Source organism: Podarcis cretensis (assembly GCF_951804945.1).
Source record: "Podarcis cretensis genome assembly, chromosome: 5".
Lineage (NCBI taxonomy): Eukaryota > Metazoa > Chordata > Lepidosauria > Squamata > Lacertidae > Podarcis > Podarcis cretensis.
The window spans coordinates 95,848,583-95,867,783 of record NC_137174.1 but is presented as its reverse complement, the minus strand read 5'-3'; the positions used below and the strand labels follow the sequence as shown (position 1 = coordinate 95,867,783).

General features: G+C 43.3%; 1 protein-coding gene across 2 annotated transcripts; it reads right to left on the bottom strand.

The window, feature by feature from the left end:
* Positions 1-2,856: 2,856 nt before the first annotated feature.
* LOC307217013 (cytochrome P450 2J4-like) lies at positions 2,857-18,579 on the bottom strand. 2 transcript variants are annotated; one of them, XM_079977999.1, is made up of 9 exons: positions 18,279-18,579; positions 14,003-14,165; positions 12,606-12,755; positions 12,085-12,245; positions 9,816-9,989; positions 8,619-8,760; positions 6,319-6,506; positions 5,387-5,528; positions 2,857-3,194 (listed from the first exon to the last, which is right to left on the bottom strand). In XM_079977999.1, exons 1-9 carry the CDS (start codon positions 18,567-18,569, stop codon positions 2,995-2,997), a joined length of 1,611 nt encoding a protein of 536 aa, XP_079834125.1. In that variant the 5' UTR covers positions 18,570-18,579; the 3' UTR covers positions 2,857-2,994. The 2 variants fall into 2 exon arrangements, with proteins under 2 accessions (XP_079834125.1, XP_079834126.1); XM_079978000.1 differs by lacking the exon at positions 5,387-5,528 and having other exon boundaries at positions 2,941-3,194.
* Positions 18,580-19,201: the final 622 nt, after the last annotated feature.

Genomic DNA, 19,201 nt, shown 5'->3' with positions numbered 1-19,201 from the left:
AATTTTAAAAGCTTTCTTCAGCTATGTTTCAAGCAGAAGAACAGGTGAGGTTCCTACAGACTGGAGGTGAGCAAAAAAGGAATACCCAGGTAACTACCAACCAGTGAGCTTGACATCGATACCAGAGAAGGTCCTAGAACAGATAATTCAACAGTTGGTCTGTGAGCACTTAGAAAAGAATGCTATGATTACTAAGACCCAGCATGGGTTTCTCAAAAGTAAGTCATGTCAGATGAATCTCAATTCTTTTTGATGGAGTTATAAGCTTGGTGGGTCAGGTGAATGATGTGAATATTGTGTATTTTTATTTCAGTAAGGCTTTTGACAAAGACCCCCATGATATTCTCGCAAGGAAGCTGGTAAAATGTTGGTTGAACTAGGTAATTGTTAGGTGGATTTGTAGCTGGCTGACTGATGGAACCCAAAGAGTAGCCATTAATGGTTCCTCATCATCCTGGGAAAAAGTGACAAGTGGGGTGCTGCACAGTTCTGTCCTGGGCCCATTGTTGTTTTAAAATGACTTGAATGAAGCAATTGATGAGATGCTCATCAAATCTGCAGATGACACCAAACAGGGAGGGCTGGGAGAAGACAGAATCAGAATTCAAAATGACCGTAACAGATTGGAGAACTGGGCGCAAGCTAACAAAATGAATTTCAATAGGGACAAATGTAAGGTTCTGCACTTAAGCAGGAAGAACCAGATGCATAAATATAGGATGGGGGACACCTTGTGGGAAATAGCAGATCTTCAGCCAGAAGTTTATGGAAGTGAGGCACACCTTAGCTTCCACTCTAACCAACGCAATCTCCAGTCATAACATGACGTCTGATACACTTCTAGGGACTTGTACCACCATTCTTAGGAATTATGAATGAACTTGCTCTAAACAGAAGAAAAGGGAAGGTGGTGGTCCTAAAATGGTTCCATATAACAGTTGGGCCAAAACTTTAGCCTGGTATAGTTTTGGAGCTGCGTGAGTGTAGTGGCCACCCCTAGTCTGGAGAAATTTGAGGAAGTTATGCACAGATTTATTTATTTATTACCATTGTTGGTTACTTGAATGTTATGGGCTTTCCTTGAGCCAGAAGCCTGGAAAATTACACCTAGATATTAAAGGTCAGCACATCTTCGATTTTATGGCCTCCAATGGCAGGGGCGTAGGAAGGGGGGCGGTGGGGGCACTCCGCCCCGGGTGCCATCCTTGAGGAGGGTGGCAAAAAGGCTTGAGCTGCCAACGCTACAGCACACAACGGCTCGCCCCGGCACCGCAGCGCAGAAGAAAGAGACAGTCAGTAGCTACACAGTACTTTATTTACAGACTCACCCACCCTCCCTTTCTTTAAGGGATGTATGTATGTACTGAGAAGAGGTTTTGCTCAGTGCAAGATTATCAGCAGAGAAGCTGAAGATTACATGCTGTAAGGTTCAGTATAGCATGGTGAGCTAGCATGGTAAAGTGCTAGTGGATCTCTCTGTACACTTGTATCATTGCAAGGTTTACCGTACTTTTAAGTAAACAGACACTGTCTTTATTGTATTTTTGGCACCTGTTGAAGAATTTCCTCTTCAAACATGCCTTCTAAGTGATTACTTTTATCGCAGTCAGTACCTGAATTTAGCTGAAATTGTTTTTATATATCCAATGGTATTAACTCTTTTCACAAATGCAGTTGTTTTGCATATGGCTTTTACTGTACCGTGAAATCACTTTGAGATGCTTAATCAGAAGCATTTAGTAAAAGAAATAAACATGGTTCCTCTCCCCAACACTGCACAAACACACACGTTTGTGGCAAGGAAGAAACCATTCACAGCTGAAAATGGCAGGTTCACCATGATTGTGTGGGTGCATTGTGTGAATGCTTTTTAGAGGGCACCCACACAATGCCAGCACCCAATCATGGTGAACTTTATTTCCCCCTCAGTTCTTCCATCTTCTCAGACCTCATAAACTACCCCTACCCGAAACAGAAAAGTAGCACAACCTGCACAGTTGTAGATGCCTTTAGCACTATTATTCTGCCTTTTGAAAAGGTGGGGTTTTGTTGTGGGCAGAGACAGCAACATAGAAGGCTACCTTACCATTCGTCTATTCAGCTCAGTATTGTCAGCACCAACTGCCAGCATGTCTCCAGCTTTCAAAGAGGAAATATTTCCTAGCCCTACCTAGAGTTATCCTACAGTGTGTCCATTTGAAAACCGATATGCACTATCCCAGCAATGGTGGCACAGAAAGTATCTACACCTGACCAATGGGCTGGGTGCATAGCATGATCACAACCACCATTTCCTTGATTCATCTGGGGCATGTGCATGGTGGAAAAGGCATAGAAAACATAATAATGAGGAGCGCTTTCACATATCAAGTAGCCACCCCTAGGCAGGATCTAGAATCAGTCTACAATGAAAGCAGTATGTTGAGGACAAGAATGAACGATTCTGGATCGAAAAAAGCTACATTTTTGTACTACAAATAGGTTAGTATATCAACACAGCACAAAACTCCACTACTGACCCATCTCAGCATGCAATTCTCCATTTTAAATGTCCAATTCAACACATAACAAAGAAAATACAATGACTCCATAAGCTGAAAAAGAGCAGATTCAACAAATGAGCCTCCTTTTCACCTTTCAGTGGCATAGCGTAAAAAATACCTAAGTTCAGATACAGAATTCAGTCCTGAGCACAGAAGCTGCAAAGAGCGAGGGGGGGGGTTTCCCCTCCACTGGGCACTGAGCTGAGGGGGCACAAAACTGAGAAGACACATAATTGAGAAGATCTGTTTAGGGGTGCCAAATTTTGGCCTAGCTCTGAACGCCATATTATCAAAGATTACCAAACTCTGCCCCTGCAACAAATGAGGGATATTTTAATTGGTCCAATGATAGTAGAACTGAGAAAGCCAAGGACAGAATGTCAGTCAAAGTGAAAAATAATAATAATGGAGAAATTTATGGCAATAAATAAATAAACCACGGTAATTATTTTTATATGCTTCCTGATGCACTGCAGCGGGGAATAGCACAGAGTTTGTGAGGGTGGGGATGCAATGTCAGCCCCAAAACAGGCTTTTTATTGAGTTCTTTCACTCCTTCTGGCAGCTGGAAGCGGAATGCCCTCAACAGGGTGGTTAGGAAGAGGAATATCTCCATCTTGGCCATCTGCTCTCCCACACAGGCTCGAGCCCCTGCAGAGGAAAGAAGGGGGAAGCAGCAAGTGAGACATAACCAACTCCATCTATTCTCCAATTCATCTGGTTTGCTCAGCCAGTAGTTTTAGCCACAACAACAACAACAATAAAAAGCTGGAAAACAGCTACTCCCAAAGTAGTAAAGGTAAAGGTAAAGGTACCCCTGCCCGTACGGGCCAGTCTTGACAGACTCTGGGGTTGTGCGCCCATCTCACTTAAGAGGCCAGGGGCCAGCGCTGTCCGGAGACACTTCCGGGTCACGTGGCCAGGGTGACATCGCTGCTCTGGTGAGCCAGAGCCGCACACGGAAACGCCGTTTACCTTCCCGCTGGTAAGCGGTCCCTATTTATCTACTTGCACCCGGAGGTGCTTTCGAACTGCTAGGTTGGCAGGCGCTGGGACCGAGTAGCGGGAGCGCACCCCGCCGCAGGGATTCGAACCGCCGACCTTTCGATCGGCAAGTCCTAGGCGCTGAGGCTTTAACCCACAGCGCCACCTGCGTCCCACCACTCCCAAAGTACCTCCCTTTAATTCTCTGGGCTGACATCCTGAGGGTCCTGGCTTTGCTCCAGGAAATACTGGAAACTGACCTTGAGTGGCTGCAGTTCCCAAAGGAAGACTAAGCTTGAAAGAAGAGTGAGAATTTGGATATGGAGCATACAGGTCATGGCTGTATCACTATATGTAGTACTTTGGGAAAGCAGGTCTAACTACTGCCAGAACAGCTTAAGGCAGGGGTCATAAAGACCATTTTACCATCCTACGAGCCGCCCCTGAACCAAGCCATCCGCTCAATGAGTCCCCCACGCACTGCACTTAACCAGTGCAGCGCGGCACGGGGACACGCCGAGCGGCACCAGAAATTGTGTCTGTGCATGTGCAGATACTGGAAATTGCATCTGCGCATGTCCAGATGCCGAAAATTGCTTCTGCGCAGGTGCGATTTTTGGCGTCTGGGCATGCGCAGACGCGATTTCCGGCGTCGTGCTGCACCAGTCCGGCCCACAGACGATCTCCGTGGGAGTGATCTGGCTCATGGCCGGTAAACCTTGCCGACCCCTGGCTTAAGGGAAGGAATATTCAAAGTGCACACATTGCCTGTGGGTGAATCCCCAACATCTCAGAGGAGACACCTGGTGGCCAATAGAGGCAGCTGCCACAGTGATAGAAGAAGAAAAAGAAGAAGAAGAGGAGGAGTTTGGATTTGATATCCCACCTTTCACTCCCCTTCAGGAGTCTCAAAGCGGCTAACAATCTCCTTTCCCTTCCTCCCCCACAACAAACACTCTGTGAGGTGAGTGGGGCTGAGAGACTTCAAAGAAGTGTGACTGGCCCAAGGTCACCCAGCAGCTGCATGTGGAGGAGCAGAGACGTGAACCCAGTTCCCCAGATTACGTGACTACCGCTCTTAACCACTACACCACACTGGATCTCATGATGGAGATCCGGTCAAAGGCGACTATGGGGTGCGATGCTCCTTACAACAAAAAGAAGAAATGGAGAGAGAGAGATGGAAAAAGAGTGAGAAGAGGCTGGAGCAGCTGGTTGTTCTGGGCTCACCTTCTGCAGCAGCCATAGAGAAAAAAATATTTTGTACATGGAAGTGGATGCAGTTTACAACAGAGTTACAGTTTATAACTAATTCATCATTTTATGTTAATAATTTTTGGAATTTTATGAAAATTTCAGTATATAATTTTGTAAATAAAAAAGGAAGGAAACTGCAATAAATAAATATATATAGCCACTGGATCCCCCAATTCTGATTGGGGCTTTAATTCTAGGAGAGTGAAGATTTTAACCCTTCCCCTCTTAAACCATTTCCCTAAACTAAATTGCTCTTCCAGAGATGCTGTTTGTGCCAAAGCAGGGATAGCCAATGTGTTACCCTCCAAGTGCCACTACAATTCCTATCAGCTCCAGCCAGCATGGGCAAGAGTCATGGATGATGGACGTTGTAGCCCAACAACATCTGGAGAGATACCCCTATTCTATGGAGGGAGAATTCAGATTGGAAAATGATGTGGAAGAAGAATGTTAAATTCATTGCTCTCTCAACACTATCACTCCAACCTGATTTTTAAACCACAGGGGATCCATTCATGGCCCTCCCTCTCTTTAATCACCTTTGACCATTCGCTTGTTTGAAACAAGCTACTAAACGTGACCATGATTATTTCTACGTTTACCTGCTCCAAATGGCAGGTATTCTTCTCTAGACCTAAAATTTCCATCCGTGTCCAAAAAATGGTGTGGGTTGAACTCTTCAGGTGTTTCCCATCGCGTGGGATCAATAAGAACAGAATTCAGATCTGTAATAACAAGTGTCCTCTGAAAAAGAAGAAACAGTTGGCTCAGAATGCATCTGGACCAGCACAAAACAGTTTTGCCAATTCACTGCCCCAGTAATCAATCTTAACACATTTCTCACATACAAAGGTACAGTCTATATTTATGGTGTACAATAATCACAATATTGGATTCTAATTCTGATTTGGTGCATCAGAATATAGTGTGTGTCAGCCCAAGGCACATCAGAGGCTGCTGAGTTCAACACAGGGCGTGTTTGAGGCTGCTCTCCTGCTTCAATTTGTTGTTGGGAATTATATAACTTTTCTTTCCCTTTTGACAGAAGTGAATGAGATTGGCATGCATGCTAATCACTCACAGGTGGAAAAAGCCTGCCAAATTATAGGAAAGCAGGTCCAGGGATTCTTGTACTGGATACTTTCCTTGCAAGTTTTTATGCCTTTGGAGGTTAGATGACCATCTGTTATGGATGTTGTAGTTGAGATTCCTGTATTGCAAGGAGTTGGACTAGATGACCCTCAGCGTCCCTTCCAACTCTACAATTCTGTGATTATATGTATCTTGATAAAACTTGTTATGTGTTTGGGTTTCATCCTCTCATTCCAGATCACTTATGCAATAGTCTGTTCCTTGTATTTGTCATAATAGAATTTTTTAACTTTCAGGTTATTAATCTTCAGATATTTTTTTCGAGATAGAGGGGAGATCCTTCTCCCTCAGATTTTGTGCTACATGTGTGCATTTAAAGTGCCACTATCAGGTGCTCTTTGCTTTCAAAATATACAGCTGTTGCCTTATCTATATCCTGTACCTTTGGAATGTGAAAACCATGCATTTCCATATCCTTTGCACTTCGCCTGGGAATCCCAATTAATAAGGGATATTTTGCACGCAAAATTTCATGCATCACCGCATTGGTGTAAGGCAGTTTCTTTCGATCTTCATAGCAAATGGGAAGGGAGGAACCTAAAACATCTTCCATCTCCTTGTAGACTTTATCTGCAGGAAAAAGTGGGAAATTAAGCTTTACCATATTTTAAAATCCACTAGTTTTAATCTGAGAAACACACAGCAACTAGACTGTAGAGGGTGGGATGAAAAGACCCCAGTATATTAAGTGAGGCTCATTGGTATATGCTGGCAGCACCCTGAAAATAAGAAGTTAACAATTAAATACCGTGAATGCAGCTGCACGTGGAAAAGGTCTATTGCTCTGTGGTAGAACATCTGCTTTGCATGCAGAAGGTCCGTGATTCAATTCCCAGAATCTCCAGGTAGGGCTGGGAATGTTCCTTCCCTGAAATCCCGGAGAGCTGATGGCAGCCAGTGTAGGCAATACTGAGCTGGATGGACCCTGGCCCTGACTCAGCAGCAGCCAGTTTCTCATGTTTCCACAAATTCAGAGGGGAGTTCCTTACTCTCTGGGAAGACTATTTCACCAGGAGCCAGATCAAATGTTTCTTTCACCCACTCAGTTCTGCCCTTACTGAAACTCAGTGCCTGGCTTCTATCCCACACAGAACAGGATTGCAGCCAGTGCATGGAGGCTAGTTAGCACAATTCTATGGCTGCCCATTTCCCCCTGTCTTCCTCCTGGCAAAGTGGTTGCTTGGCCACAGTGGCGACCCACACTGTGCCCTGCTCAGCCATACCCTAAGGCAAATACCTGTGGCTGCCGTTGGAAGATTCAGAACAGGGTAAGGAAAGTACTTCTTCATATAAGGTAAAGGGACCCTTGACCATTAGGTCCAGCCGTGGCCGACTCTGGGGTTGCGGCGCTCATCTCGCTTTATTGACCAAGGGACCCGGCGTACAGCTTCCGGGTCATGTGGCCAGCATGACTAAGCTGCTTCTGGCAAACCAGAGCAGCGCATGGAAACACGGTTTACCTTCCCGCTGGAGCGGTACCTATTTATCTACTTGCACTTTGACGTGCTTTTGAACTGCTGGGTTGACATGAGCAGGGACCGAGCAACGGTAGCTCATCCCGTTGCGGGGATTCGAACCGCCGACCTTCTGAACAGCAAGTCCTAGGTTCTGTGGTTTAACCCACAGCGCCACCCGCATCCCAGGTCTTCTTCCTATAGCACAGAGTTAAATTCTGGAATTTATTCCCACAAGATGTGATGCCCACTCACTTGAATGGCTTTAGAATCGGATTTGATGATTTTTTAGAGGATAAGGCTATCAATGACTGATAAACATGATGGATATGTTCTCCCTCATCCCTCCAGTGTAAAAAGTAGTACCGTATTTTACACCCTATAGGACGCACTTTTTCCCCACCAAAAATGAAGGGGAAATGTGTGTGCGTCCTATGGGGCGAATGCAGGCTTTAGCTGAAGCCTGGAGAGCGAGAGGGGTCGGTGCGCACTGACCCCTCTCGCTCCCCAGGCTTCAGGAAGCTCTCCGCAAGCCTTGGGAGCCCGCGGGAGTTCCTGTTGGGCTCCCTAGGCTTGCGGATAGCAGCCTGCATCTCAAAGCCTGGGGCGCGCTGCACAGCGCGCCCCGGGCTTCAGTTCCCATCCCGCTGTTCCCCGACCTGGTTTGGGCTTCAGGCAGATATCCGCAAGGCGTGGGAGCCCGGTGGGAGCCCCCTGTTCTGGGGGCTGGGGTTGGGGGAAGCTCGGGCTTCCCCCACACCAGCCCCGCGCCTGGAGGGAAAATAAAAATTATTTTCTTTATTCCCCCCCCCCAAAAAAAAAACACTAGGTGCGTCCTATGAGCCAGTGCGCCCTATGGGGCGAAAAATACGGTATGTCTGTAAATACCAGTTCGTGGGAATCACAAGTACAGAGAATACTGTTCCAATCTGGTCCTGTTCACAAGCTTCCCATACGCACCTGGTTGGCCACTGTGGGAACTTTGTGATTTGGTGGATAATTTGTTGCATTTTTACTGGGGAGAACTGGGTACAGATTCTTCCAAGCTGATCATGGGGCATTCTGGTTGCTCTTGAGAAAATAATTGTGCTTTGAACATATATTTGTCATCCAGCCATTATGACACCTTGGATAAATCACAACCTGCTACTAAAAAAACAATAAATCTAAGCTCTTCCCTACAGGGATCCAGAGAGGTGCTTGCTTCCATTGCAAAGTTCTCCCTCACCTTGAACATCTGGATAAGACACCATGAGGAGCAGTGCCCATTGCAGAGTAGCAGCAGTCGTCTCTGTCCCTGCGATAAAGAGGTCAAGAACACACTCTGCCAGGTTGTCTTCATCAAAGGTAGAGTTGGGGTCATCCTTGCTCTGTTGATGATAATGGAAAAAGTGAAATGTTGGAATTATTTAGAGGCCACACAAAATCTATCTGACCTTGGGGTGGGGGGTGTCTTCCTATCGCAACACCTAATAATATGTTTTACAGCTGAGTGTGCAGGAAGATACTTGGACAGTCATAGACTGGAGTAAGAAAGGATCTCTCCAACACCCTTCTGAAGACATGCAGAATAAGAGATAATAAAAAGAAACCACAGCCCTTTCCAAGTCATCTTTCCAAACAAAAATTGGGTTGATGGTGCAAAAACAGTGGCATCATCTGCACAAATCCAGTGCAAGTTTATGGGTATGCTCTCCCAAACTTATTTAATAGTGGTTTGCATTGTCTGTTTGTGTACCTGAAATTACAAGGTGAACTGGGGTGATCTTGGAAATGTTTTTCTGAATCAGATCACACCACTAACAAGGCATCTCAGAGCAGATCAGGGACTTTCTACACTTCTGAATGGTTCTGTGGCTTTGTTGTCTGACCACCCCACCCCACCCCAAAATGAAATCAAGCTGGCTGGAGTAGAAAAGGAGGCTGAAAGGACATCATCATCATCATCATCATATATTATTTATACCCCGCACACTCTGAGCAGCAAAAAGTGATTATTGATCCACCCAACCAAAACCACCATAATAAATCATCTATTACCCCAAATGAAGCGATTTTAAGTCCAATTTCCCCCAATACAGTTGTACCTTATTTGTCGAACGCCTTGTGACTCAAATGTCTTGGCTCCCAAATGCTGCAAATCTGGAAGTTCCTGCAGCCAGTCAGAAGCTGCACCTTGGTTTTCAAACGTTTTGGAAGTCGAATAGACTTCCGGAATGGATTCCCTTTGGGAACCAAGGTACAACTGTATATTGAATTATCCCTGTATTAGGTACACCCAAATTTACAGAGGGAAAGAATCAAGACAGGTGCTGTTTGAGGGTAACTTCATCTGGACTACACAAAGTAAGTGGGAACTCAGACACAAACACACATTGTAGTGTGGACAGGCCCCAAGTGCCTGGAGTTGACAGTGGATGCTTACTTTCTCCATCTGAAGTAGATAGAAATCAATGAAATCCTGCGGCTCATCCTTTCGTTGCTCTTTATGCCTTTCTAACTCCTCCTTTGCAAATGAAAGTATCAAGTCTGCGGAGGCAAATAACTTCTTATGAGGCCCTGGGAAATGTTTCATGAGCCATGGGAAGACTTCATACAGCTGCAGAGGAGGAGAAAGCAAAAACCACAAGTCACTACCACAAAATGGTTTGGTAACAAGGTCTAGAGGAGGAGAAAGCAAAAACCACAAGTCACTACCACAAAATGGTTTGGTAACAAGGTCTAGAGGAGGAGAAAGCAAAAACCACAAGCCACTACCACAAAATGGTTTGGTAATAAGGTCTAAAGGAGCAGAAAGCAAAAACCACAAGCCACTACCACAAATTGGTTTGGTAACAAGGTCTATCAACAAACTCATTTGGACTGGCACTTCAGCATCATGGCCTGGATTATTATTGAGGCTGTGGCTAAATGTCTGTGGGCGCTCTCTGACCCAGAGTTACTCCTGGGTGGCAGGTGGCAGAGTGCTTTTACATCACTTCAGCTGGCAGTGAATTGGGCATACTAAATAGGACCGCACTAGAAGACAGGTTGGGATGTTTAACCAGTACAAAAATGCAGCTGCCAGCAGTCAGTTCATATAACATTCATTTTACACCATTCTTACGTATTTTTAAGCCCTTCATGACCCAGGACCAGGGTCCCTAAAGCTGTATTCTCCTTTCAGAACCACAACTTCAGTCTCTGAGCTGCTCTGGGTCCCATCACCATTAGAAATATAGCAGCTGGCAGAATTCTTGGAGAATTTTCCATAGTGGCAGCAAAAACATGAAATACCCTTTCTAGGATGTTCCTCCTAAACTTTTCTGTTTAGGTGAATAAACATGGTTCTGAAGATGATCTGTTGATGGATAGATGCTGTGTTCTGAAATTAACTAACCTGTCTGTTCTGATTCTGCTACATATTATTTTAATAAGTTTTAAAAAGGTGTTGCAGTTATGATTATATTGCTTCTGAAGCTTTGTGGTTTTTTGTTCATTCCTGGTTTCTCTTTAGCCTCTTTGAATACTTCAGAGAAAAGTGAGGTAGATATGTATTAAATTTATGTGAACTGTCAAAGCTTAAGGACACAGTGCTAAGGTGAATTATTCTCACATTTTGGCTCATTTTTGTTGCAAAGAATTTAGTACAGCATTCATTCATTCAGCAGTTGGTCTGTGAGCAGTAGGATGCTGTGATTACTAAGACTCAGCATGGTTTTCTCAAAAGTAAGTCATGCCAGATTAATCTCATTTCTCTTTTTGATGGAGTTACAAGCTTGGTGGATCAGGGGAATGCTGTGGTTATAGTGTATCTTGATTTCAGTAAGGCTTTTGACAAAGTCACCCATGATATTCTTGCAAAATAACTCATAAAATATGGGTTGAATGAGGTAACAGGTGGATTTGTAGCTGTCACAAAGAAAATGGAGCTAGCTTGTTTTCTCTAATAATAATAATAATAATAATAATGATGATGATGATGATGGCTTCTTTTTCAGCTGAAACTCACTAGAACTCAGTTCCGTCACCTCTCAGCTTGGCACCATTGCCATTATAAGAGAACAAGGGAGGCGTTAATGGTGAGTTGTGGCACCTTTTTTCCTAGAAAAATAGTGCTAATTATTATCATTATCATTAGCAATCATTATTATTATACCCTGCTGGGTATAATAATAGGGTAGGACTTGAATCAATGGCTTCAATTTTCAAGAAAGGAGATTCTGACTGAATATCATCAAGAACTTTCTGACAGCAAGAGCTGTTTGACAGTGGAATGGACGCCCTCAGGAGGTTGTGGACTCTCCTTCCTTGGTATCAGCTTGGCTGCAGAAGTTGCTGGAAGGAGGCATACAAGACAGGCCATCCAACCCGTGGGTTTAAATCCACATATCCCTGCAATGAATCGAGTACTCTGAGGGCTCATGCATACTTCTGCTTGTGCCCTGCTTTCTAGACACGGATCCAAACGGTTTTTCATTTTCCTGCCACTTTCCCCAGGAAAACCCACTGTTTATCACTGAATTGGAACATCAACTCACAGAAGAAGCAACTGACATTTGTTCCAATTCAGTGGCGAACAGCAGGTTTTCCAGGGGGAGAAACCTGCAGGACAAATGGAAGTGTAGATGAGCCCTAAGATTTAGGAGTACTGCCATAATGTTCTGTGAATGCTTATTTGAGTTAGGGCCTCTGGGAATCAAAAGTCTACTCACCATGTGAAGCATGTTATTTGAATCTTTCAAGATGCAATCAATGGCATCGATCAATTTTTGGAATTTTTCATCTTCAAGAGGAAATCGGTATCCAAAAGCCAAAACACATATCAAGCTGGACACTGCATTAGTGATGGGGAGTGAAAAATCATGTGGCTGCCCTGCAAATGAAATCATTTACATTTATATCTCGGAAAGCTGCTAGGATCAATTGCTATTTTAAAAATATTTGAATAAAAGTGAAAATGTATGAAATTCCATTCCAAAATGTGCAGAGATTGTGCATAAAGATCTCTGCAAACTGGGATAGGTATCAGCATCATTACTTACCATATTTACGTGAATGTAATGTGCACCTTTTTTGGGCCAAATTACATTGTGAAAATTAGGGTGCACATTAGATTTGATGGCACATTTGCATTCACCAGCAAATACTTTGTTGGTTTCAAGGTTTTGAAAACTGAGGTGTTCATTAGATTGGAGGGTGATTTGATTCATGTAAATACGGTAATATCACATACCTTTTGCATGTGCAAAGACCTGCACAAGACGATGGGCTTCCTCTTGTATTTGGAACTCCATGCCTTTCTTCCCCAGACCCAGCTTCCGCATAGTAATGACACTGAACCGTCTCTGCTGCTTCCAGGTGTGACCATTTGAAAAGACCAAACCTAAAACAGGAAGGAATCGATGTGAAAACATTACTCACAAAAATGCCATATTTTTAAAATTGTCAGTCAACCAAGATGAGACCAAATTTAGTGCAGATAATGCCTGTGCATTTCAGAGATGCCATTCTTTCACAACCTAAGAACTGCAAGACTGGCACAGAATCTGTCTAGTACAGTGATATTCACCAGCACTGTACGCTTCAGAAAATGCCTATGAGGCCATCACTCTATCTTGCCTTCAAGCACTGGAACTTATTTCAGTATAGCACACAGGATCCTTCCAGATATCCTTTTAATGGTGCATTCATGATTATTTGTGATTGTTATGTTATTGAGGTGGTCACACTGCTTCATTTCCTTTTCTTTTAATAGAGTTTTTTTAAAAAAAGTTTTAACATATTAAGCAATAAAATCCAAACTCTTTTATAGAAAGATAAGAAAAGGCAACATATCAAGAAAAGAATACCGAGAGTTGATTCCCCCCATCTCCCACCTGGGAGGTCTCCCCGTTCCTTAGCCTCACACCCTGAGAAAACCCTCTCTGATTTGTCTTCCACAGATCCCTTCTTTTTCTAATCCCCAGTTCTCTGTAAATGTCCTCCTTTATCACAGATATATATGTTCAAATATTAATTCCTGCATATAAGTAATACTTATAGAAAACTATCAAAAAATAAGGTTCATAAAAAGCCAAATCAATAAAGAAAAGAACCTAAACATAAAAAGAAGAGACTGCTTCATTTCCAATAAGTGTATATCCTATAACTTTCTGCTGAAATCCTATAATTTTTTCTTCTAGTTTATTTTGGTTCCACTTTTTTGCACTTTAGTCCCTCTGGACAGCAGTCATGTAGCATTGAGGAGGCATCACAGGATTAATGAAATCAGAATATATTCACCACTAATTCCTTCACTCTACTTCTCATGCACGGAAGAGTCACTTCTTCCTTTCAAATCAGCAAGACTTCCTCTTTCAATACCTTCCCAAGACTCCCACAAAAAGTGTTATCATAAGTTCATATCACCTTTGTTGACTTCTGAGTTTTGCACAAGAGCCTAGCCTATGAACCAGATTTTGTGGCAATCTTAGTGCCTAATGACCAAGCTGGTAAATGCAGTGCAATGACTTCTTTGAAGACCTCTGCTGTTGGAAAGAGCTTCGGTTGATGGGCATAGTCAAAGTTTGATTTTATACTCTTCTCTGGAGATAGGGCCAGCAAAACCCATCAGCCTTCTCAACAACTTACCCTTTTTTTTAAGTGCAGCTTTCAGAAAAGGGGTCACCGGTCGTTCAGACAAGACTTCTGGTGAGTTTGTAAGGCCTTCTTTCACCGTTTGGAATCCAGACAGTACTACCATAGGATAATGTCCGAGCCATACATTGTAAATGTCTCCATATTGCTTAGCCAGCTGCCATTAGCATCAAAGTAGAAAAGAGAACCGTCATGTTAAAATATAGCAGATTATTACAAGCTTTTGTGACTATAGCCCATTGCCACAGGCATTCAGTGAGCTGGCAAAGGCTTCTTCTTCACCACAACAGAGTGTATTTCAAGGCTGTCCAGTTGTTGTGAGACTGAGGAGTTACCCACACTAAATCTTGTTCTGCTGCCCCCCCCCCCCCGCAAGGAAAACCACTCTTTAGTGCTCAGTCAGAACAAACAGAAGTTCAGATTTTATTCAGATTGACATTTGCTCCGATTTAGCACTAAAGAATGAGTCTTCCATGGGAAAGGAGTGGGGCAAAGGAAAACCGTTCAGAGAGGCAATGGGTACCAAGTGGGGATTTGATCAGGTTGAGGTTTCTATAATCCAAGCAAGGTTTCAGCTCCACTAAAGGGACACAGTTGGTGCTGTGGTCTAAACCACTGAGTATCTTGGGCTTCCTGATTGGAAGGTTGGCGATGAGCTCCCATTGCTTTGTCCCAGCTTCTGCCAATTTAGCAGTTTGAAAGCACACCAGTACAAGTAGATAAATAGATACCACTGTGACGGGAAGGTAAACGGTGTTTCCGTGCTCTCTGGCTTCCATCACGGCTCCCTCGAAAAGCGAGATGAGCGCCGCAACCCCATAGTCGCCTTTGGCCAGACTCAACTGTCCAGGGATCCTTTACCCTTTTTTACCTTCAGCTCCACCGCCCACTTCTTCTTGACAAACACTACTGGGGCACCATCCAGCACCTTCAATGACTGCAAGAAGCCTGTTGCCAAATCATTATCCAGGAACTACTACAGAACTGTAAGCTCAGCCTCAGACGTTGGGTAGAGGCAGCTCCAAGGGAAGAGCGCCCCCAGGAATAGCTCAATCACACAGCAATATAGTTGGTGCCATGGCAACTTTGCTGGCTCCTTCTTGCAGAACACATCCCTGAAGGAGTGATACTCAGGCAGGAGTTGACCCTCCTCCCCTGTGGTAGGTCCTGCTCACAAGCACCAGGTGAGGTGGTGGTGGCTGCAGCATCTCACAGGTGCTTTTCTGTGCAGCAGTGGCCCTGGCAGTGCTCGGACTCAAAACTGGCTAATAGTTGCTTAGATTTTCTCAATCCAGGGTGGGTTTCTTATAGCCCTTATAATTCTTTATATTGTTAAAAGGTTGGGGGCCACCTCCAATCTCTGCCAAGCTGCTGTGGCAAGATGCCAAGGAGGTTCCAGGCACTCCCACAGGGTCTGTGCTACTTTGAGAATCAGGATGTAGTGGAAACTGTTGTAGCTTTAAGAAAAATGATTTATTCGCATATTTGCAGCTGAATTTGAATTGTGGGAGTCCAGCTCTTACAGGATGGTCATCTCTGGGGTGGCTTGTTCCCCGCAGCAGTGTAGCACTATAGTCCAAGGCTCTCGTCCAGGGTACTGTCTTTGTTCTCCTTCTTCCTAACACACCTTTGCTCCAAGCAACTCCTCCCCATCCATCTGCTATCCCAAGCCTAGTTTTTTAGAGCAACATTTCTCCTGTGAGGTCAGCCTGTGAGCACAGACCTGAGAACCTTCCTTTGATGTGCTAATCACAAGCCATCCACACCTTTGTCTATTAATGTTTTTGTTCTTAACTAGCCCTGGTCAAGCTGGTTCCCATAAGCCAGCCCAGGGATTCCTTGTGTGGCACAGTTCTGCAGATTGTATTTTGCATTCATATCCCCAATATTAGCTAGATTCTGACATTCATCAATTTCTTGGGTTTAATGGAAGATCTCCCCACTCTGCTTATAACAATATATTAGTTAATAGAAATCATTTTGTTTTATGGGAGACATTTACATATACATACAGTATGTGCACCTCAATTTTCAAAACCTTGAAACCAAAAAAGTATTTGCTGGTGAATGTAAATGTGCCATCAAATCTAATGCGCACCCTAATTTTCATGACGTAATTTGGCCAAAAAAAGGTATGCATTACAATCGAGTAAATACAGTGTATAGAATATACATATACATATATAGAATATTAAATTTATAGTCAAATATAAAGTCATCCCATATGTAAAAAAGTAATTCACAAACGTATTTTAGAATATTGCAGCTAATATAATGTATACAAAAAGTTTTTCTTTTCTTATATATCCCTGAATAATGTATATGGATTTGCTCCCCCAAAATCAAATACAGGGTAATCATACAGCCAATCAATCTACTTTATCGGCTGCGTCGCATAGATTCGCATTTGTTAGAGCCAGATTTAATGTGTTCCCCTCAAATGTTCTGAGCAATAGATTTTCTAACGGTAAAACCTCTGTTTTATGCGCATGTGACAACAAATCAATAGAATCCCTCTATCATATCTTGTTTAATTGCCCCTTATACATTGTTCCCCGATCAAGGATCCTGAGTTCAATCATTCTGGAAATTGCTGCTAAACCACCTGAATTACATCTAGCTTATCTACTCCAGGACATTGACTCTTATAGAACATTACAGGTTGCTAGATTCCTGATTTCAGTTCTTTCATATAAAAGACTTCATGGAATGCTGCATGACTATTAAAAATCCAGTAAACTCTATGCACCATCTTGATCTTCAAGGCCATAACACGGTACATCTAGAGATTGTAAATAATGTGAAAGAGATTATGCGTTGAAATATTTTAGTTGATATTTTAGATTGTAAAATGCTATTTTATCTATTGATTTGTTTTACCTTGTGGGCTTATAGCCGAATAAAGTATTATCTATCTATCTATCTATCTATCTATCTATCTATATCCCTCAACCCCTCCTTTCTGTAATGTATGCATGATGTTTCTGGGGGTGGGCTTGACCTAGAGGATGGGAATTTCAAAAGTTTTTATAAGGTCTTGCACACCATTTTTCTGTGTCTTTCCTCTCACCTGCAAGTGAGGGGAGCACCCTGTTGCAACAGTCAATAAAGGCCAAGCCTACAGGCTGCTGATTTGCTCCAATTTACTCTGGTTGGTGTCTTTACTTTTTGTCCAAGGGAGCCCTCGGATTTTTCCGGTAACAGTTATGATGAGACCTACTTGGCTCCCAGTCCATTTCCCAGCAAAATTCAGTGTGTTGGTGCTGACCTTTAAAGTCCTAAATGGCTTTGGCCCAGTATACCTGAAGGAGCATCTCCACCCCTATCGTTCAGCCTGGACACTGCAGTCAAGCGCCGAGGGCCTTCTGGCGGTTCCCTCACTGTGAGAAGCGGTTATTGTGGAACGCCCTCCCATCAGATGTCAAGGAAATAAATAACTATCTGACTTTTAGAAGACATCTGAAGGCAGCCTTGTTTAGGGAAAGGGTCATTCCACATCAAATCAATGCAAAAAACAAGGGTTTCGTCACCCACCGTCTCGGATTTTGATGAAACTTGGTGTATTCCCTTCCCTTATGTTTGAAAGAAACCCCCTTAAATGTCCCCCCTCTATCTGATATGATCATTGGTTATGGAGGGGAAAAAATAAAATGTACGCCAGGCCAAGGATCTCAAGAGGAACAGAAATGCCGATTTCACGAAACTTTGAAGTGCTATAAAAGTAAAACCGTTTGAGATAGAGGGGGAAAATTTAAGGGGGGTTCTTTCAACCTTAAGGGAAAGGTGTACGCCAAGTTTCATCAAAATGCGAGACAGTGGGTGACATGACGCGTTGAACTGACATGGAATGACCCGAAGTTTTTTATGTCTGATGTTTTAGTGTATTTTTAATATTTTGTTGGAAGCTGCCCAGAGTGACTGGGGAAACCAAGTCAGATTAAGATGAGCAGGGTACAAATAATAAATTATTATTATTATTATTATTATTATTATTATTACTACTACTACTACATTGAAATCCTTAATTGAATTTACTATGTGTACAATTAAAGTTGCTATAGCATGCAGAATACCTGCAGAATACTGTAGTTTTGATGAAGAGAGAAACAATTGTTCCAACTGACAAGTTGCACTACATGTCACACTTCCATTTTCCAGAAGGTTTTACCAACACAACACTTTACTCACCAGTTGCTGTAGAAATAAAATAATCTGCAGTTCTATTAAGCCAGCTTCTTACTCAACTACTAAATGATTTAGAAAGAAGTACCTTCAAGAAAGTATCTGGTGATAATATTTTCCCAATCTGCCACATGCCTCCAATGACAGGAAGTGAGAAAGGTCCAGGAGGGTAGCGTCTGTGTGACCAGAGCTGTCTCAGGAAGCGCAGAATCAGAAGAGCCACCAGCACAAAAATCAAAATTTCCAAGATCCCTGCCATTCTCCTGTTGTTATCTTTCCTCTGTGGATTTCTTTTGCTAGTATAGCTGTGTGCATTGGAACATAGTTTCCCCAAGAGCGTGTTGCTTCCCTTCAAAGATATTGTCACTTGTCTGTTCATTCACCAACTACCTTTTATACAGACCACACTGAAGACAGATGTGGCAAGATTTATTGCATCGTATCTAATTAGTTCTTGGGCTGCATTTCACTTTGCATTAATTCTTTTAGTGCTTATGTCAAGGTTAGATCTGGTACAGTATGTATTTCAGTCAAGAATTGGAGTTGTTCCCACGCCTCTGAAGGAAGGAGTGATCTAATCACAAATTACCAGAGGGGTGGAGTGAACTAGGCCAGCCTAGAAGAAGAAGAGGGAAAGCATGCTTAAAAGCAAAAAACCCAGCTTCCATGCAAACACAAGCGGTGCTTACCTTTCACAGGGATAGTGACATCCCTCATTGCAACTTGGGCACGGGGAGAGCCAATGCAGTGATGTTGAGGTGGACACCCCCAGTAACACCTTGGCCCTCCCTGCACGCAAACAACAATGCTATAGCACCTTCCACTCAGCGAGTTCCCCAGGCACTGTTACAAGACCTGATTGTGCGTTTCACATACCTAACATATATATATCATGGAAAAGCTAATTTGGGGGAATGAGTAATACTGCCCCAGGGATCTTTGCTGGAGAAAACTGCATGCTACAGATAGGATTGCATGCCTGTCCCAACCCCATTACTGAGGCCACTTGTC

What these genes read in the sequence shown, in the direction of transcription:
- LOC307217013 (XM_079977999.1), bottom strand. Translation starts at nt 18,569, where the DNA reads ATGAACAGACAAGTGACAATATCTTTGAAGGGAAGCAACACGCTCTTG. An exon ending in GGTCTTTGCACATGCAAAAG is followed by an intron (nt 12,246 to 12,605) that starts GTATGTGATATT and finishes TTTCATTTGCAG; the next exon opens with GGCAGCCACATGATTTTTCA. An exon ending in GTCTTATCCAGATGTTCAAG is followed by an intron (nt 6,507 to 8,618) that starts GTGAGGGAGAAC and finishes TTTTTCCTGCAG; the next exon opens with ATAAAGTCTACAAGGAGATG.